This window comes from Tursiops truncatus, chromosome 2, assembly GCF_011762595.2.
Source record: "Tursiops truncatus isolate mTurTru1 chromosome 2, mTurTru1.mat.Y, whole genome shotgun sequence".
NCBI lineage: Eukaryota > Metazoa > Chordata > Mammalia > Artiodactyla > Delphinidae > Tursiops > Tursiops truncatus.
This window is the reverse complement of record NC_047035.1, coordinates 62484261-62506347: the sequence shown is the minus strand read 5'-3', so window position 1 is coordinate 62506347 and position 22087 is coordinate 62484261. Positions and strand designations below refer to the sequence as shown.

Here is a 22087-nt window from a genome sequence, read left to right as displayed (position 1 = left end):
TAGGTTCTGGGTTATCATTACTCTGGTTCTTCTTGCATGTGCATTACCAAAATGCAATACTTTAAAAAACTTTGACATAATTTTTTGAAGGATGGCAATGATTGGAAAACATTTTTGATTTAAAAGTACAAATTAGAATAAGTCCAGTAATTTTTTCATTTCTACATCATTTATTTACTTTCAATCACATTTGTGTACATACCTGTCTTCAGCATATTTCACTTAGGAACTATGTCAAGTAAATTTTGGTGCCTAAACATCATAAAAGGTGAAAGAATACTGCCAAACTATCTACTTAGCAAAATTAGATGGTCCAGGTCCTTGTCGTAAAATATTGCATGATGAAGCGCTTCCTGTTGAGTAAGTGGATGAGAACACCATATTTGCTTGTTGTCCTTAGAAATGTATGGTTCACTCATCCATTCTTGAGTTTGAGAAAACTCATTTAGAATATGCACCTGAAGACTCATGGTCTGAGGTTTTCCCTACATGATCAGTTTCATCACATCATTAGGATCTAGACTGTCCTCTCTTTGCATTCACCTTCTGATTCTCTTAATAATTGTGAAAATTCCTCTGTTAATGTTCTCCTACTTGCCATTATGGTCAAAATGAAAAATTCTAAATTCTCAACTGTACTACTCATTGAAAGCCTTTTAAAAAAAAAGAAAGACTCAAAAGCTGGTGTCTTTCCAGAATTTTATACCTTCTCAAAAGATGATGTTAATACTGGGGGCAATGCGATATGAAAACTAAGGATGAAGTAATAGTGATCATTTATTGTAAAATAATTACATGGGTATAATTAATTAGTAATGATTAAATAATTCCTGAGCTAATGAAATATCTCAAAAGATGTAGGAAAAATTGAATAAAATTAAGTCACTGAGATTCCATAATGTATCTTAGAGTTATAAAAGGGTCCAATGGACATGCATAGGGATTGAAAGATATAATGAATTTTATTATATTTTTAAAAAGTAGATTTTCTCGGGCTTCCCTGGTGGCGCAGTGGTTGAGAGTCTGCCTGCCGATGCAGGGGACATGGGTTCATGCCCCGGTCTGGGAAGATCCCACATGCCGCGGAGCGGCTAGGCCCGTGAGCCATGGCCACTGAGCCTGTGCATCCGGAGCCTGTGCTCTGCAACGGGAGAGGCCCCAACAGTGAGAGGCCCACGTACCACCAAAAAAAAAAAAAAAAAAAAAAAGTAGATTTTCTCTTTATCCCTGGGAGAATATTAAGAAAAAGTAAGTCATGAAATCAATCCTTATAGTTAGTTGCTCAAAACAAAAACTAAAATTTTGTCCAGTGGACCCAGATGGTGTCTCTAGGGTTAACAATCATAAAACGTTTTCAGTTAAAGTAACAGGCAAAAAGGTACTTCTTAAAGAACTAAAAACTTTATAAAGCGGCAGAGATCACAGGGGCAGAGTTCCCAGCCCATGCTTTCTTTCCCCATAGGGCTGGGCAAGTGTGGCTATTTTTGTTCTTCTAGATCCTAACACTCAAGCCAAAGATAACTGGCCCAAGTGTGGACAGCTGACCCAAGTTGAGAATATGAGTTCCTCTTTTTCCAGGTTTCGAATCATATGAAACAAACACGGGACACCGGAACCAAAGGGCTACGTCTAAGCTAACAGCACCATGGAGCCCAAAGTCTTGAGCAAAATCAAACTGCAAAGAGGCAGGAAAGAAGACATCTTTCAGAGAAGCCAAGCTACAAACAGAGTGAAGCAGGTATGCAGAATCCAGACAACATGCCCCAGTGCGGGCAAGAGGGTAACCAATCCTGGCTGAACTTCCTGCAATTTGAATTATTCACGTTCTTTATTACAACACCCCTTTACTTAAGTCAGAATTGGTTTTCTGTTTCTTGGAAACAAGAAATCCCTAAAACGGAAATCAGTGCCAGGAATAGGATTGTAATAGGCTCTGTGTAGAACTAGCTGTGGAGTCCAGGCAGAGGGATGGGGTGAAGGCAGGGGTGAGAGAGAGAATTCCCAATTCCATAGAAAACGGGTGGCATAGAGGTAAGAGGTGGCAAAATACCTAAACAACTGCCCCAAATCTCTTGGGCCCAAGCCACATGTCACTAAAGCCACAGCTTCAGATTTAAGTAATCAAATGTTGAAATGGAGGAATGTGTTAATTCCCTTTGGACATAATTTAAAAAGTCAGTGGCAACGAGTTTTCTGTACCAGGTTGTCGGGCTAAAAGTAAATAGGAAAAAGCAGGAAATTACATATCTGTGTTTCATAAAGGGAATTCTTTTCTGCTGAGATTGTTGAAGGTAAGATCCGGATATTATTCATGAATTTAGAAAAGCTCAGGGCTCAGGAGCCTAGCAGTTGAAAGGAGGATAGCTAGACTAGTTGGGGAAGCTCAGCCCTTTTCCACAGGATGAACCCCCAGCCCCCAATTTCCAAACCCTAGTAAAACACGTCCCTAGATTGGAATGTAACCTGTGGAGGGGAGGGATTTTTAAGGGCAGACTAGGGAAGAAGTGCTTCCTGTCCTACAATCCAATCCTCTTTCAAGTCACTTTTCCTCCTTTATTCTCTTGAGAACAGAGCCATTAAGAATAATGGGGTCTAAGAAGAGCTGAATAACAAAAAGTCCTGAAGGAATGGTCATTAGGTGGCCTGGTGATTAAGAGAGCAAGCTTACTCGCTCCCCGGTCCACCCCAGAAATTCTTGGCATCACCTTTTAGTCAGTGATGCACTCAAGAAAGACAACGATTGAAAGCCCACTGAAATACTGGGTAGTTATCACCAGAAGAACGGGTCTTAAACAAGCAACTACACCAACTCACGCCAACGGCCTCTTCTGGAGGCTCCGACTCAAGCAGAAAAGGATGCTGGCACCAGACATTACTTACTGTAGACAGGAGGACTCTCTAATGTCCTTCAGAAGAGTAAGTCTGAAGGATAACAGAAAAAGGAAATCCTTCTAATGGCCAGATCCTAGGACTGTCAGACATGACTTAGGAACATATTCTACTGCTAACAGCCAAGAAACAGATTTGTGGTATTTATTTAGGGGCAGACTAGTGACCAGTATGTGATCCTGTTTTCTAGGTTTCTTCCCCACCTCTATCTAAGTCATCCTCCTTTTCTAATCGATAATTTTTGCTGAGGTTTTTCCTACTGTATTGCTGATGTGATCGTAGTACCATGTGCCAATAAACCCAGAGGTCATTCTGTCAGGATGGTGGTTACAAGCACTGGATAGAGACTGAAGGGCAGACATTTGTTGCTGTACCTATAATACTGGATGACATTAGGCAAGATTATCTTGAAGGATAAGTTTGTTCTGCCGAGAAGAAATATAGTGGTAAGACATTAGTGGAAACAACTTGTCCACATGCAGTTCTTGGGAATGATTTTAAAGTCCCATTTTTTTTTTTTTACCAGGTGACCCCATTTTCAAGGATTCCACAAACATGGTACAAGACTGTGTGTACGGTGCATATTCCTATGAAGAGGTCCTGCCCCATCATCCTGGCCACAACTGACTGAGACCCCTGATGACATTGAGATTCAGTTTCTGAAGGACCTGAACTAAGATACAAAGACAGGTAAGCAGGCAAGGGTCAATGGAGTTGCGAGGCTCTATAGAGCTGGGCTCAGAGTGTGCACCATGGAAGTTCAAAGGCATGAACAAGCCAAGGTGATGGAGACAGGGCTAACATGTCACCCATGTGAGGAAGCAGAAATGAAGAGGCCTTCAGAGAAACCAGTTCACAGAGAGAGAATAAAGCAGATGCATAGATGCTTATGTGTAAGAGAAAAAGAATGAGGAAGACAGAGGGAAAGAGACACAGAGGGAGAGGGAGAGCAGAAAAAAAGGAGGGTAGGGGACAGAGACAGAAGCAGAGAGCCAGAGGCAGCTATAGACACAGAGAAAGAGATGAACCAAACCACTGGTAACCTTCTGGATGCCACACTGTCAAGCTATACTTCCTGCAATTAAATTCCAGATTTCTGATGCTTTTTAACAATTCTGCTTTACAAGCTATTTTAGGTAGATTTCTGATTCTTGCAACCAATTATTGAGCTAAACATCTGCTCCTTGATTATACCTGCTTTAAAAAAAACTTTTTTACTGCAGTATAGTGGATTTATAATATTGTGTTCCAGGTGTACAGAAGTGATTATTTTTGCAGATTATATTCCAATATAGATTATTACAAGATAATGGGTATAATTCCCTGTGCTATACAGTAAATCCTTGTTGCTTATCTATTTTACACATAGTTTCTGTTAATGCCATACCCCTAATTTGTCCCTCCTCACTTCCCCCTCACCTTTGATGACGGCAGGTTTGTTTTCTAGGTCTGTCTGTTTGTGTTTTGCATATTACATTCATTTGTAATTTTTTAGATTCCACATGTAAGTGATGTCATAAGTATTTGTCTTTCTCTGTTGGACTTCACTAAGCATGATATTCTCTAGGTCCACCGTGTTGTTCCAAATGGCAGTTATTTCATTTTTATGGCCAGGTAATATTCCACTGTGTGTATCTACCACATCTTCTTAAGCCAATCATCTGTTGATGGGCACTTAGGTTGGTTCCATTTCTTGGCTATTGTAAATAGTGCTGCTATAAACATTAGGATGCATGAATCTTTTTAAATTAGTGTTTTTGTTTCCTCTGGATATATACCCAGGAGAGGAATTACTGGATCATATGGCAGTTCTATTTTTAGTTTTTTAAGGAACCTCCCCAGTGCTGCACCAATTCACATCCCAACCAACAGTGTATGAGGGTTCCCTTTTCTCCACACCCTCTCCATCATTTATTGTTTGTAGATTTTTTGATGCTGGCCATTCTGACTGGTGTAAAGTGATACCTCATTGTAGTTTTGATTTGCATTTCTCTGGTAGTTAGCTGAGAAATGATGTTGAGTATCTTTTCATGTGCCTGTTACCCATCTCTGCCTTCAGAAAAATGTCTATTCAAGTCTTCTGCCCATTTTTTGATTGGATTGGGTTTTTTTGATAGAGTTCTATGAGCTGTTTAAATAGTCTGAATATTAACCCCTTGTCAGTCGCATCGTTTGCAAGTATCTTCTCCCATTCTGTATGTTGTCTTTTTGTTGATGGCTTTCTTTGCTACGCAAAACTTACAAGTTTAATTAGGTCCCATGTGTTTATTTTCGCTTTTATTTCTTCTGTATTGGGAGACTGATCCAAGAAAATATTGCTACAATTTATGTCAAAGACTGTTTCACCTATGTTCTCAGCTCTTTTTATGGTTTCATGTCTTATATTTAGGCCTTTTAACCATTTTGAGTTTACTTTTGTATATTGTGTGAGGGAATGTTCTAATTTCATTCTTTTCCATGTAGCTGTCCAGTTTTCCCAGCACCACTTGTTGAAGAGACTGTGTTTTCTCTGTTGTATATTCTTGCCTCCTATGTCATAGATTAATTGATCATAAGTGTGTGAGTAGTAGCTGCATCTTTTAAATGTTTAGTTTGCAACTATGGAAATATATGTGCTGCCTAATATAAAACTGGGGCACTCCAAAAAGGTGAGGCTCTCAAGGGAGAGGAACTATATAAGTTGTAACATCTTAACTACTTTCCAAAGACACACTTGGTTTTAGTCAATAGTAATAATAGCTAACATTTACTAAGCACTTCTTTTAGGCCAGTTTCAAAAGCTGTACATGTATGATTTCAACTACTGTTCATAACAAATGTAGGATATATTATCCTACATTTTACAGCTAAGGAAATAGATTAAGGTCACACAGTCTAAAGGGATAAAAGGTATGGTCTACTATTTAGATTAAATTGACACTTGGAAAAGAATATATGCATTCATTTAAAACTCACTTCAAATTTTTATTGAATGCCTATTATGTACAAAGTACTGGTTTAAACTAAAACTGGTTAGTATCAATGTTACAAATATAAAGTCTTCTTAAATAACACTATTCAAAATAAATCTTCCTTTCTGTGGTAAACACACACATACACATGAAGATGTACTTTCAAATTAAGTTTTTCAATTTCCAAAATACCTCCTTTAAAACAGAAGGGAATAAATTCCAACATTGCTATTTTCAATGCATTAACTATTTTAAAGTACACTGGAATATTTGAAGATTGCTTGCTGCAAAGTGGACTCACATGAAAATAAACCTTGCTTTCAGAGGGACGTCTACATTAATACACTGCAATTAATTAAATGGCTATGTAAGTAAGTTATACACACATATCTAAAAAAGTAAAATGACAACAGAGGAGTTTTTCATGGAAGGTGATGCGTCACCATAGATTCTGCTTCTCTTGATTTTCTGAGCAGAGCTTGCTTGAGGGCACTAATTTTCTCATCAAGTTCAGCCAGTGAATAGTTCTGCTGTAAACAATAACAAATTGCTGAAGTATCTTAATGCAGATGAAGTTCTAAATGTACTATAAATATATAAAAATCCAAAAGCATGGTAAATACCTTTTTCTCATGAGAATTTAAAAACTGAACTATATATTAATGTTGACTATACTATAAATTTAAAGGCATAAAATAACAAGGCTTAAATATTTCTTACTTTTGCTTTTCTAATGACTAAGCTCTCCTGGAACTTTTATACTTTTTGAAAGGATTGTAAAAACATTTTTTCAACTGACTGACTATTCTCATAATCAATAGTTAAAAAAAAAAGTATTTAGGACTAGTTTAACTGCTTAAAATAACTAGAAATTCTCTTTTGATAGATTAACTGCAATCAACTACCTCTCCTGGAAAAAATGGATACTCTCAAATATACTCAAAATTTCACAATCAAAAAATAAGGAGAGGGGGATCAAGATGGCAGAGGAGGAGGATGTGGAGCTCACCTCCCCACACAAACACATCAAACATACATCTACATGTGGAACAGTTCTCATGGAAAACTAACTGGAACCTGGCAGAAGAACTGTACAACCAAAGCTGCAAGGAAGATCTCTACAAAACCAGGTACGACAGAAAATAAAACACATCAGGTCAGGACCTGTGCCCCTGGGAGGAATATGTAAGGAAGAGAAGGTTTGCATGGGTGGACCCTGGCATTGGGGAGCAAGCAGGTTAGGCCACAATCCTGAATTCCGGTCCTGGGGTCCTGCACAGGGGTGAGAAGTGCCCTTGCCTGCTGGGAAATCCACTGGGACAGAGAGAAGGACTGGAGAAACCTAGACTCTACCCAGGAGGAGTACGTGTGCTGGCTTCCCAATAATCAGGGTGGAGAGAGCCTTGCACTGGTGGATGCTGCCTCATTACACTTCCCAATCTGAAGGGGTGTACACCCCCGGCCCTGTTCACTCCACACCACAGACTGAGAGGTCTGGGCCAACTGAACACTGGGAAAAAGACTTGGTCTAGTGATGCAGAGACAGAACAGGGTGCCTAGAGTATGATCCGGGTGGGGCAGGGGCAGCCATTGTCAGAGCACTCAGGAACACAGTGGTTCATCTCCTAGCGAGAGTGCCCTGGAATGTCCAGTCCACACTGCAGCTTAGTGCTAGATTCTAAGAGAAGACTGCCACAGAGGCAGCCCAGATCTCAGGCAGCAGTGCAGCCACCTCAATTCCTGCAGTCACAACACTCCTCCATGCCATACCTTTGCACTAGATCCGGGACGAATACAGTAGAGGAAAACACGTAGCCTTGGGCTGCTTCTAAGCAGAACCACAAACACCTACACAGGCAGTGCATAGGTTCTCTCTGACTGCACTGGGCCTCACTTGCTTCAGCAATCACCTCCTTGGGGCAGGGCACACACTCAAGGGCAAAGAAGCCTGATCTAACCCAACCCTCTCGGCTTCTACAACAACTGTGAAATAGACCCCACCCTTGACAGGGCAGTGACAGCAACAGCAGAGAGAAAGCCCTGCCTCACACCCTGCACAGGCTTTAGATACTCCAACACCAACCACATCCCCTATTAAGGGGATAATGGCCAGCACACCCAGAGGAAAGACATGGCTGTCGTCCATACTAAAACCATCCCTTGCACCAAAGACACTGGATACAGTTTACACAGAAATGTCCCCACGTAGAAACAATCCTTCAAGGAAACAATCCTTCAAGAAGACCACAGTAGATAACTTTCTGCCTCTATGAATTTAGAAGAAAGTTAAGTAAAATATATAAAACAAATACTAACAGACATAAAAGGAGAAGTTGACTATAATGCTAGGAGACTTTAACAGCCCACTGACATCAAAGGACAGCTCATCCAGACCGGAAATCAGTAAGGCAACAGAGGTACTAAATGACACAATATACCAGTTGGACTTAATTGATTTCTACAGGATGCTACATCCAACAAACCCAGAATACACATTCTTTTCAAGCACGCATGGAATGTTCTCTAGGATAGACCATAAGGCCACAAAACAAGCCACAACAAATTTAAGAGGACAGAAATTATTTCAAGTATCTTTTTTACTGAAAATGGTATGAAACTAGAAATCAACCACAGAGACAAAAACAGGAAAAGGAGAATAAAAAACATGCACTAAAAAACCAGTGGATGAATGATGAAATCAAAGAAGAAATCAAAAAATACCAAGACAAACAAACAGAAATGAAAAACACAACTTTACAAGACCTATGGGATGCAACAAAAGCAGTTCTAAGAGGGAAGTTCATAGGGATATAGGCCTTCCTCAAGAAAGAAAAATCCTAAACAACCTAACCTACCAGCTAAAATAATTAGGAAAAGAACAAACAAAACCCAAAGTCAACAGAAGACAGGAAATAATCAAGATGAGAGGAAATAAATAAAAGAGGTCAAACAAAAATACAAAATATCAATAAAACCAAGAGGTGGTTTTTTTAAAAGACAAACAAAATTGACAAACCTCAAGCCAGGTTCCCCAAGAAAAAGAGGACCCAAACAAAATACAAAATGAAGAGATATAACAACTGATACCAAATACTACGAACAGTTATATGCCAACAAATTGGACAAACTAGAAGAAACGGACAAGGTTCTAGAAACACAGCTGCCAAAACTGAGTCAAGAGGAAACAGATAATTTGAACAGACCAATCACTAAAAGTGAAATAGAATCTCGAATTAAAAAAAAAAAACACAAAACTCCCTGCAAACAGAAGTCCAGGACCAAACGGATTCACTGGGGAATTCTACCAAACATAGAAAGAAGAACTCATACCTATCCTTCTCAAAGAGGAGGGAACGCTCCCAAATTCATTCTATGAGGCCACCATCACCCTGATGCCAAAACCAGAAAAAGACACTATAAAATAAGAAAATTACTGGCCAATATTTCTAACAAATATAGATGCAAAAGCCTCAACAAAATATTAGCAAACCGAATCCAACAATACCTTCAAAGGATCATGCACCATGATCAAGTGGGGTTCATACCACAGTCACAAGGATGGTTCAACATATGCAAATCAATGTGATACACCACATTAACAAAAGGAAAGACAACACATGATCATCTCAATAGATGCAGAAAAAGCATTTGAAAAAATTCAACATCTATTCATGATAAAAACTCACAAAGTGAAAATATCTCACCATAACAAACGGCATTTATGACAAACCCACAGCCAACAGAATATTCAAGGGTGAAAATCTCAAAGCCTTCCAGCTAAATTCAGGAACGAGCCACTGATGCCTACTCTTACCACCTCCGTTTAACATACTATTAGAAGTCCTACCACAGCAATCAGACAAGAAAAAGAAATAAAAGGTATCCAGATTGGAAGTGAAAATTAGAACTGTCACTATTTGCAGATGACATGGTACTCTACGTAGAGAACCCTGAAGTCTCCACACAAAAACTATTAGAACTGATAATGAATTCAGTAAGGTAGCAGGATATGAGATTAATATAAAGAAATCTATTGCATGTCTTTACACTAATAATGAAATATCAGAAAAAAATTTTTAAAGGCCCATATAAAACCATGTCGAAAACAAAAAACCAAAACAAAAAAAACCTAGGAATAACTTAACCAAGGAGGTGAAAGACCTATATGCTGATAAAATGGCCATACTTCCCAAGCAATCTACAGACTTAATGCAATCTCCATCAAAATACCTATGACACTTTTCACAGACCTAACACATAAACCTAAAAGTTACATGGAAACACAAAAGATCCAGAATTGCCAAAGCTCTCCTGAAGGAAAAGAACAAAGCTGGAGGTATAATACTTCCAGACTTCAAACTATACTAAAAAGCTACAATAACCAACACAGCTCTGTATTGGCAAAAAAACAGACAAATAGATCAATGGAACAGAACAGAGAACTCAGAAATAAACCAATGCACCTATGGTCAATTGATCTACAGACCAGGGAGGTAAGAATACACAATGGAAAAAAGACAGGTTTTTTTTGGTGGGGAAAATGACAGACTCCAGGAAGGCTAAAGCCAAGGACTACTTCCCAGTACTTCTGCTGCCAGTGTCCGTGTCCCTGTGGTGAGCAACAACTGCCCCCCACCCATGCAGGAGACCCTCCAAAACTAGCAGCCATGAGGCTGACACAGTCTTGGTGCTCTGAGCAGGTGTCAGGCCTGTGCCTCTAAGGTGGGAGAGCCGAGTTCAAGACATTGGTCCATCAGAGACACCCTGGTCCCACATAATATAAATCAGCGAGAGCTCTCCCAGAGATCTCCATCTCAACACTAAGACCCAGCTCCACTCAACGACTAGCAAGCTCCAGTGCTGGACAACCCATGCCAAACAACTAGCAAGACAGGAAAACACCACCCATTAGCAGAGAGGCTGCCTAAAATCATAATAAGTTCACAGACACCCCAAAACACATCACCAGATGTACTTCTGCCCATCAGAAAGACAAGATCCAGCCTCATCCAACAGAACACAGGCACCAGTCCCCTCCACCAGGAAGCTTACACAACCCACTGAACCAAACTTACTGAAGGGGGGCAGAGACCAAAAACAACGGAAACTACAAACCTGCAGCCTGTGAAAAGGAGACCCCAAACACAGTAAATTGAGCAAAATGAGAAGACAGAGAAACGCAGAGCAGATGAAGGAGCAAGGTAAAAACCCACCAAACCAAACAAACGATGAGGAAATCTACCTGAAAAAGAATTCAGCATAATGATAGCAAAGATGATTCAAAATCTTGGAAATAGAATGGAGAAAATACAAGAAACGTTTAACAAGGAACTAGAAGAACTAAAGAGCAAACAATGATGAACAGCAGAATAAATGAAATTTAAAATTCTCTAGAAGGAATCAATAGCAGGTTAACTGAGGCAAAACAGGTAAGTGACCTGGAAGATAAAAGAGTGGAAATAACTAGTGCAGAGCAGAATAAAGAAAAAAGAATGAAAAGAATTGAGGACAGTCTCAGAGACCTCTGGGACAACATTAAACACACCAACACTCGAATTATAGGGGTCCCAGAAGAAAAAGAGAAAAAGAAAGACACTGAGAAAATATTTGAAGAGATTATAGTTGAAAACTTCCCTAATATGGGAAAGGAAATAGCCAGTCAAGTCCAGGAAGCGCAGAGTCTCATACAGGATAAATCCAAGGAGAAAGATGCCAAGACACATATTAATCAAACTATCAAAAATTAACTACAAAGGAAAAATATTAAAAGCAGCAATGAAAAAAACAACAAATAACATACAAGGGGATCCCCATAAGGTTAACAACTGATCTTTCAGGAGAAACTCTGCAAGCCAAAAGGGTGTGGCAGGACATATTTAAAGTGATGAAAGGGAAAAACCTACAACCAAGATTACTCTACCCAGCAAGGATCTCATTCAGATTTGAAGGGGAAATCGAAGGCTTTACAGACAAGCAAAAGTTAAGAGAATTCAGCACCACCAACCCATCTCTACAACAAATGCTAAAGGAACTTCTCTAGGCAGGAAACAAAAGAGAAGGAAAAGACCTACAATAATAAACTCAAAGCAATTAAGAAAATGGTCATAGGAACATACATATTGATAATAACCTTAAATGTAAATGGATTAAATACTCCAGCCAAAAGACATACACTGGGTAAATGGATAAAAAAACAAGACCCGTACATATGCTGTCTACAAGAGACCCACTTCAGACCTAGGGACACATACAGACTGAAAGTGAGGGGATGGAAAAAGATATTCCATGCAAATGGAAAACAAACAGAGCTGGAGTAGCAATTCTCATATCAGACAAAATAGACTTTAAAATAAAGACTATTACAAGAGACAAAGAAGGACACTACATAATGATCAAGGGATCGATCCAAGAAGAAAATATAAAAATTGTACATATTTATGCACCCAACATAGGAGCACCTCAATACATAAGACAAATGCTAACAGCCAAAAAGGGGAAATCGATGGTAACAAAATAATAGTAGGGAACTTTAACACCCAATTTTTACCAATGGACAGATCATCCAAAATGAAAATAAATAAGGAAACACAAGCTTTAAATGATACATTAAACAAGATGGACTTAATTGATATTTCTAGGACATTCCACCCAAAAACAACAGAATACACTTTCTTCTCAAGTGCTCATGGAACATTCTCCAGGATAGATCATATCTTGGGTCACAAATCAAGCCTTGGTAAATTTAAGAAATTTGAAATCATATCAAGTATCATACCTGACCACCATGCTATAAGAATAGATATAAATTACAGAAAGAATTCTGTAAAAAATACAAACACATGGAGGCTAAACAATACACTACTAAATAACCAAGAAATCACTGAAGAAATCAAAGACAAAATCAAAAAACACCCAGAAACAAATGACAATGAAAACACGACAACCCAAAACCTATGGGATGCAGCAAAAGCAGTTCTAAGAGGGAAGTTTATAGCAATACAATCCTACCTCAAGAAACAAGAAACAACTCAAACAACCTAACCTTACACCTAGAGCAACTAGAGAAAGAAGAACAAAAAACCCCCAAATTAGCAGAAGGAAAGAAATCATTGAGATCAGATCACAAATAAATGAAAAAGAAATGAAGGAAATGATAGCAAAGATCAATAAAACTAAAAGCTGGTTCTTTGAGAATATAAACAAAATTGATAAACCATTAGCCAGGCTCATCAAGAAAAAAAGGGAGAAGACTCAAATCAATAGAATTAGAAATGAAAAAGGAGAAGTAACAAATGACACTGCAGAAATACAAAAGATCATCAGAGATTACTACAAGCAACTATATGCCAATAAAATGGACAACCTGGAAGAAATGGACAAATTCTTAGAAGTTCACAACCTGCCAAGGCTCAATCAGGAAGAAATAGAATATATGAACAGACCAATCACAACCACTGAAGTTGAAACTGTGATTAAAAATCTACCAACAAACAAAAGCCCAGGACCAGATGGATTCACAGGCGAATTCTATCAAACATTTAGAGAAGAGTGAACACCTATCCTTCTCAAACTCTTCCAAAATATAGCAGAGGGAGGAACACTCCCAAATTCATTCTACAAGGCCACCATCACCTTGATACCAAAACCAGATAAGAATGTCACAAAGAAAGAAAACTACAGGCCAATATCACTGATGAACATAGATGCAAAAATCCTCAACAAAATACTAGCAAACAGAATCCAACAGCACATTAAAAGGATCATACACCATGATCAAGTGGGGTTTATTCCAGGAATGCAAGGATTCTTCAATGTACGCAAATCAATCAATGTGATAAACCATATTAACAAATTGAAGGATAAAAACCATATGATCATCTCAATAGATGCAGAGAAAGCTTTTGACAAAATTCAACACCCATTTATGAGAAAAACCCTGCAGAAAGTAGGCATAGAGGGAACTTTCCTCAACATAATAAAGGCCATATATGACAAACCCACAGCCAACATCATCCTCAATGGTGAAAAACTGAAAACATTTCCACTAAGATCACGAACAAGACAAGGTTGCCCACTCTCACCACTCTTATTCAATATAGTTTTGGAAGTTTTAGCCACAGCAATCAGAGAAGAAAAGGAAATAAAAGGAATCCAAATCGAAAAAGAAGAAGTAAAGCTGTCACTATTTGCAGATGACATGATACTATACATAGAGAGTCCTAAAGATGCTACCAGAAAACTACTAGAGCTAATCAATGAATTTGGTAAAGTTGCAGGATACAATATTAATGCACAGAAATCTCTTGCATTCCTATACACTAATGATGAAAAATCTGAAAGTGAAATCAAGAAACACTCCCATTTACCACTGCAACAAAAAGAATAAAATATCTAGGAATAAACCTACCGAAGGAGACAAAAGACCTGTATGCAGAAAATTATAAGACACTGATGAAAGAAATTAAAGATGATACAAATAGATGGAGAGATATGGAGAGATATACCATGTTCTTGGATTGGAAGAATCAACATTGTGAAAATGACTCTACTACCCAAAGCAATCTACAGATTCAATGCAATCCCTACCAAACTACCACTGGCATTTTTCACAGAACTAGAACAAAAAATTTCACAATTTGTATGGAAACACAGAAGACCCTGAATAGCCATAGCAATCTTGAGAACGAAAAATGGAGCTGGAGGAATCAGGCTCCCTGACTTCAGACTATACTACAAAGCTACAGTAATCAAGAGAGTATGGTACTGGCACAAAAACAGAAAGATAGATCAATGGAACAGGATAGAAAGCCCAGAGATAAACCCCCGCACATATGGTCACCTTATCTTTGATAAAGGAGGCAGGAATGTACAGTGGAGAAAGGACAGCCTCTTCAATAAGTGGTGCTGGGAAAACTGGACAGGTACATGTAAAAGTATGAGATTAGATCACTCCCTAACACCATACACAAAAATAAGCTCAAAATGGATTAAAGACCTAAATCTAAGGTCAGACACTATAAAACTCTTAGAGGAAAACATAGGCAGAACACTCTATGACATAAATCACAGCAAGATCCTTTTTGACCCACCTCCTAGAGAAATGGAAATAAAAACAAAAATAAACAAATGGCACCTAATGAAACTTAAAGCTTTTGCACAGGAGAGGAAACCATAAACAAGAGGAAAAGACAACTCTCAGAATGGGAGAAAATATTTGCAAATGAAGCAACTGACAAAGGATTAATCCCCAAAATTTACAAGCAGCTCATGCAGCTCAATATCAAAAGAACAAACAACCCAATCCAAAAATGGGCAGAAGACCTAAACAGACATTTCTCCAAAGAAGATATACAGATAGTCAACAAACACATGAAAGAATGCTCAACATCATTAATCATTAAGGAAATGCAAATGAAAACAACAATAAGGTATCACCTCACACCAGTCAGAATGGCCAGCATCAAAAAATCTACAAACAATAAATGCTGGAGAGGGTGTGGAGAAAAGTGAACACTCTTGCACTGTTGGTGGGAAGGTAAACTGATACAGCTACTATGGAGAACAGTATGGAGGTTCCTTAGAAAACTAAAAATAGAACTACCCAGCAATCCCCCTACTGGGCATATACCCTGAGAAAACCATAATTCAAAAGGGGTCATGTACCACAATGTTTATGGGAGCTCTATTTACAATAGCCAGGACATGGAAGCAACCTAAGTGTTCATCGACAGATGAATGGATAAAGATGTGGCACATATATACAATGGAATATTACTCAGCCATAAAAAGAAATGAAATTGAGTTATTTGTAGTGAGGTGGATGGACCTAGTCTGTCATACAAAGTGAAGTAAGTCAGACAAAAACAAATACCGTATGCTAACACATATATACGGAATCTAAAGGAAAAAAAAATCATGATGAAGATCCTAGGGGCAGGACAGGAATAAAGATGCAGATGTAGAGAATGAACTAGAGGACACACGGTGCGGAAGGTTAAGCTGATACGAAGTTAGAGAGTGGCATGGACTTATATACACTACCAAATGTAAAATAGATAGCTAGTGGGAAGCAGTCACATAGCATAGGGAGATCAGCTCAGTGCTTTGTGACCAGAGAGGTGGGATAGGGAGGGTGGGAGGGAGACGCAAGAGGGAGGAGATATGGGGATATATGTATGTGTATAGCTGATTCACTTTGTTATAAAGCAGAAACTAACACACCATTGTAAAGCACTTATACTCCAATAAAGATGTTAAAAAAAAAGAAAAAGAAAAAAGACAGTCTCTTCAGCATGTGGTGCGGGAAAGCTGCACAGCTCTATGTATATCAAGTCACTCCCCCACACCATATAGAAAAGTAAACCGAAAATAGTTTAAAGCCGTAAATATAGGACATGACACCAATAAAACTCCTGGAAGAAAAACACAGGCAAAACATTTTTCAGCCATAAATCACAGCAATTTCTTAGATCAGTCTCTCAAAGCAAAAGAAGTAATAGTAAAAATAAACAAGACCTAATCAAACTTAAAAGCTTTTGCATAGCAAAGGAAATCATCAACAAATTATAAGACAACCAACATATACTGCAGAGAGAAGACCAGCCCAGAGCATTTGGCTTTGAAGCCCAGCAGGGATGGCTTTTGGGAATCCCACAGGGTTGGGGAAATAAAGACTTCACTCTTAAAGGGCACACACAAAATTTCACACACTCTAGGATCCAGAGCAGAATCAGAAATTTGACAGGAGCCTGGGTCAGACCAACCTTCTGATCTTGCAGAGTCATCCAGAGAGACAGAAATTAGTTGTAGCTCACCCTGGTTACACAGCCACTGGCTGGTGGGCCAGCCATTTTTAGAAGCCTGTTCTAACATGTGGACAACACTGGTGCTAGCAAGTGGTATTGTGGAATCCTCCCTCTAGATTATTAGCCGCAGGACCCAGCCCCGTTCTAGCTCAGCAGCCTGTAGGCACCAGTGCTGGGATGCCTCAGGCCAAAGCAACTAAATGGGCCGGGACACAGCCCCACTCACCAGCAGACAGGCTGCCTTAAGACCTCCTCAGCCAATGGCTACCTCTGGACACAGCCCTGGCAACCAGAGGATCCAGGACCCAGCTCCACCCACAAGTGGGCAGGCACCAGTCCCAGAAACCCCTGGGCCCCGGCCCTGCCCTGGAAGCCCGCTTTAACCTCTGAACCAGTCTCACCCACCAAGGGACAGACACCAACCACAAGAAAACCACAGCTCCACAGCCTGCATACCCAGACTGCCTACCAGTAGGCCACACTTTAAACTGGGACCAGCTTGGCCCTGCCCAGTAGCAGGCCAACACAAGCTTCAGGATGTCCTGGATGCCACACTCAACTGTGTCAGGAACTGGCCCCACCCACCAGTGATGCAACACTAGCTCTGGGTCACCTTGGCCATAGAATTAAGACTCCAGGACCTGGCTCTGCCTGCCAGTAGGTCAGCACTAGCTGCAGGACCTGGATTCACCCACCATGTGCAGGCAACAGCCCTGGAGTGTCCTGGAACTTGACTCCAGCCACCAGTGGGGCAAAATTAGCTCCAGGGTTACCTGGGGTTCTGCAGTCAGCCACCGTGTGACCCAGTCCCACCAACCTGTGGTTGGCAGCCTCCACACAAGGCAGGGCCTGGCAGCCAACCAGACTAGGGGCCAACCAAGCCTACTAGTCCACCCACATAGCCAGCCGCAACAGAAGGACCCATGCAGCCCTCATAGGGGGAACCCCTAGAGCACATAGCTCAGGTAACAAAAGGCCAATTCTCCATTGTTGGGAAACATAACCAACCACCAGATACATAAAAGTAAAAACAGCAACTCAGGCAAAATGAGACAACAAAGGAACATGTTCCAGACAAAAGAACAAGATAAAACACGAGAAGAACTAAGTGAAGTGGAGACAGGAAATCTACCTGAGAAAGAGTTCAGGTAGTGATTGTAAATATGACCAAAGAGCTCAGGAGAAGAATGGATGCACAGAGAGAGAAGTTAGAAGTTATTAACAAAGAGTTAGAAAACATAAAGAACAACCAAACAGAGATGAAGAATACAATATCTGAAATGAAAAATACACTAGAAGGAATCAACAGTAGACTAAATGAAAGAGAGGAATGGATCAAGTGAGCTGGAATACAGAGTAGTGGAAATCATTGATGCTGAACAAACAAAAGAAAAATGAATGAAAAGAAATGAGGACAGCTCAGGAGACCTCTGGGACAACACTGAGCACACTAATGTTTGCATTATAGGGGTCCTAGAAGAAAAGAGAGAAAAGGGCCGAGAACATATTTGAAGACATAATAGCTGAAAACTTCCCTAATCTGGGAAAGGAAACAGACATCCAAGTCTAGGAAGCACAGAGAATGCCACTCAGGATTAACCCAAAGAGGAACACACCAAAACATACTGTAATTAAAATGGCAAAAATTAAAGTTAAAAGTAGCAAGGAAAAAGCAACAAGTTACATAAAAGGGAATTCCCTTATGGCTTTCAAGTGATTTTTCAGCAGAAAGTCTGTAGATCAGAAAGGAGTTGCATGATATATTTAAAGAGATAAAAGGGAAAAACCTACAACCAAGAATACTCTATGCAGCAACGCTCTTGTTCAGATTTGATGGAGAGATCAAAAGCTTTACAGACAAGCAAAAGCTAAGAGTTCAGCAGCACCAAATAAGCTTTACAAGAAATGTTAAAGGAGTGTCTAGAAGCAAAAACAAAAGGCCACAAATAGAAATGTGAAAATTACAAAAGGAAAAGGCTCATCAATAAAGGGAAACATACAGTAAAGGTAGTAAATCATCCATGCACAAAGACAGTAAGAAGGTTAAAAGACAAAAGTAGTAAAATCATCTAACATCCACAATAAACAATTAAGGGATACACAAAAAAATCAGATGTAACAATATGACATCAAAAACAGTAATCATGAGGGAAAGAGAGGACAAAGGCAGGGTTGTTAAAATGCATTTGAAATAAGAGATCAACAACTTAAAACAATCATGTATATATATGTGTGTGTGTGTGTGTGTGTGTGTGTGTATATATATATATATATATATAGTCTGCTATATAAAAACCTCATGGTAACCACAAACCAAAAATCTGTAATAGATATATACACAGAGAAGAAAGACAAATCCAAATATAACACTAAAGACAGTCATCAAGTCACAAGAAAAAAAAAAGCAAACAAAAATTACCTACAAAAAACAACCCCAAAACAATTAACAAAATGTCAACAAGTACATATCAATAATTACTTTAAATATAAATGGACTAAATGCCACAATCAAATGACAATGGCTAAATGGATAAAAAGCAAGACCTCTATATATGCTGCCTACAAGAGACTCACTTCATATCTAAAGACTCACACAGACTGAAATTGAAAGGATGGGAAAAGGTAGTCCATGCACATGGAAATCAAAAGAAAGCTGGAGTAGCAATATTTATATCATACAAAATAGACTTTAAAATAAAGACTGTTCCAAGAGACAAAGAAGGACATTACATAATGATCAAGGGATCGATCCAAGAAAAAGATTTAACAATTGTAAATACATATGCACCCCAGCATAGGAGCACCTAAATACATAAAGCAAATATTAACAGACATAAAAGGAGAAATTGACAGTAACACGATAATAGTAGGGGACTTTAACACCCCACTTATATCAACAGACAGATCACCCAGATAGAAAATCAATAAGGAATCACTGGCCTTAAATGACACATTGGACCAGAAGAACTTATTCATATACAGAGAACATTCCTTCTGAAAGCAGCAGAACACACATTCTTTTTAAGTGCACATGAACAGACTCCAGGATAGATCACAGCTAAGCTACAAAACAAGCCTTGGTAAATTTAAGAAAATTGAAATCATATCAAGTATCTTTTCCAACCACAACACTATGAGACTAGAAATCAACAACCAAACAAAAAAATCACCTGCAAAAGACACAAACACATGGAGCCTACTAAAAAAACAATATGCTACTAAATAACCAATGGATCACTGAAGAAATCAAAGAGGAAATAAAAAAAAATACCTGCCGACAAATGATAACGAAAATACAACATTCCAAAATCTGTGGAATACAGCAAAATCAGTTCTAAGAGGGAAATCTACAGCAATACAAGGTTATCTCAGGAAACAAAAACCTCAAATAAACAACCTAAACCTTACATCTATAGCAACTAGAAAAAGAACAAACAAAACTCAAAGTTAGTAGAAGGAAATAAATCATAAAGATCAGAGTAGAAATAAATAAAATAGAAACAAACCAAAAAAATCAATAAAATAGGTAAACCTTTAGCTAGACTCATCAAGAGAAAAGAGGGCCCAATCAATAAAATCAGAAATGGAAAAGGAGAAGTTACAGCCAACGCCACAGAAATACAAAGAATCATAAGAGACTACTATGAAAAACTATATGCCAAAATGGACAAATTCCTAGAAATGTACAATTTCCCAATACTGAACCCAGAAGAAATAGTACCAATATCAACAGACCAATTACCAGTAATGAAATTGAATCAGTAATTTTAAAAATCCCCAACAACAAAAATCCAGGACAAGATGGCCTCAGAGGTGAATTTTACTAAACATTTAGAGAATTAACACCTATCCTTCTTAAACTACTCCAAATAACTGCAGAGCTTCCAAACTCATTCTACAAGGCCATCATCACCCTGATACCAAAACCAGACAAAGATACTACAAAAAAAGAAAATTACAGGCTAATATCACTGATGAACACAGATACAAAAATCCTGAACAAAATACTGGCAAACCAAATTCAACAATATATTAAAAGGATCATATACCATGATCAAGTGGGATTTATCCTAGAGATGCAAGCATTTGTCAATATCTGCAAATCAATGTGATACACATTAACAAACTGAATAAAAACCATATGAACATCTCAATAGATGCAGAAAAACCTTTTGACAAAATTCAACATTTATGATAAAAACTCTCCAGAAAGTGGGCATAAAGGGAACATACCTCAACATAATGAAGGTCATATATGACAAGCCTGCAACTAACATCATACTCAATGGTGAAAAGCTGAAAGCATTTCCTCTAAGATAAAAGGATGTCCACTCTCACCACTTTTATTCAACATAGTATTGTAACTCCTAGTCACAGCAAAAAAAAAAGAAAAAAGAAAAAAGAAAGAAAGAAAAGGAATCCAAAGTGGAAAGGAAGAAGTAAAATTGTCACTGTTTGCAGATGACATGACACTATACACAGAAAATCCTATGGGTGCCACCAAAAAACTAGTAGAGCTAATCAATGAATTTGGTAAAGTTGCAGGATACAAAACTAATATATATAAATCTGTTGAATTCTACATATTAACAATGAATTATTAGAAAGAAATTAAGGAAACAATTCCATCAAAAAGAAGAAAATACCTAGGAATAAACCTACCTAAGGAGGTAAAAGACTTGTACTTAAGAAAACTATAAGACACTGATGAAAGGAACTGAAAACAACATAGATGGAAAGATATACTGTGTTCATGGATTGAAAGAATTAATATTGCTAAAAGACCATATTACAAGGCAATCTACAGATTCAATGCAATCCCTATCAAAATACCAATGGCATTTTTCACAGAACTAAAATGAATAATCTTAAAATTTGTATGAAACCACAAAAGACTGAACAGCCAAACAACAAAGCTGGAGAAATCAGGCTCTATGACTTCAGACTGTACTACAAAGCTACAGTAATCAAAACAGTATAGTACTGGCGCAAAAAACAGACACATAGATCAGTGGAACAGAATAGAAAGCCCAGAAATAAACCCACACACCTATGGTCAATTAATCTACAACAAAGGAGGCAAGATTATACAATGGAGAAAAGACAGCCTCTTTGATAAGTAGTGCTGGGAAAATTGGACAGATACATGTAAAAGAATGAAATTAGGACATTCTCTAACACCATATACAAAAATAAACTCCAAATGTATTAAAGACCTAAATGTAAGACTGGAAACCATACAACTTTTAGAGGAAAACATAGGTGGAACATTCTGATATAAATCACAGCAATAATTTTTTGGATCTGTCTCCTAAAACAAAGGAAATAAAAGCAAAAATAAACAAATAAGGCTCTATTAAACTTAAAAGCTTTTGCACAGAAAAGGAAACCATCAACTAAATGAAAAGACCTACTGAATGGGAGAAAATATTTGCAAATGAT

The 22087-nt window shown here is 38.4% G+C and overlaps 1 protein-coding gene and 1 long non-coding RNA gene across 6 annotated transcripts in view; one reads left to right on the top strand and one right to left on the bottom strand.

The window, feature by feature from the left end:
• LOC141277981 (uncharacterized) overlaps positions 1 to 22087 on the top strand; it is a 300462-nt gene that overhangs the window by 259941 nt on the left and 18434 nt on the right. Inside the window, exons 5-7 of the long non-coding RNA XR_012329998.1 lie at positions 1579 to 1738; positions 3416 to 3579; positions 6727 to 6970. This is a non-coding gene — a long non-coding RNA (uncharacterized lncRNA). The remainder of the gene's footprint in view (positions 1 to 1578; positions 1739 to 3415; positions 3580 to 6726; positions 6971 to 22087) is intronic.
• Positions 5840 to 22087, bottom strand: part of MBIP (MAP3K12 binding inhibitory protein 1) — a 35277-nt gene continuing 19029 nt past the window's right edge. For 3 of the 5 annotated variants that reach the window (XM_073800545.1, XM_019924014.3, XM_004318581.3), the window contains one exon: positions 5840 to 6370. In XM_073800545.1, coding sequence (XP_073656646.1) covers positions 6351 to 6370 — 20 coding nt within the window. In that variant the 3' untranslated portion in view covers positions 5840 to 6350. The remainder of the gene's footprint in view (positions 6371 to 22087) is intronic. The other 2 variants (XM_073800546.1, XM_019924013.3) reach the window with 1 other exon arrangement.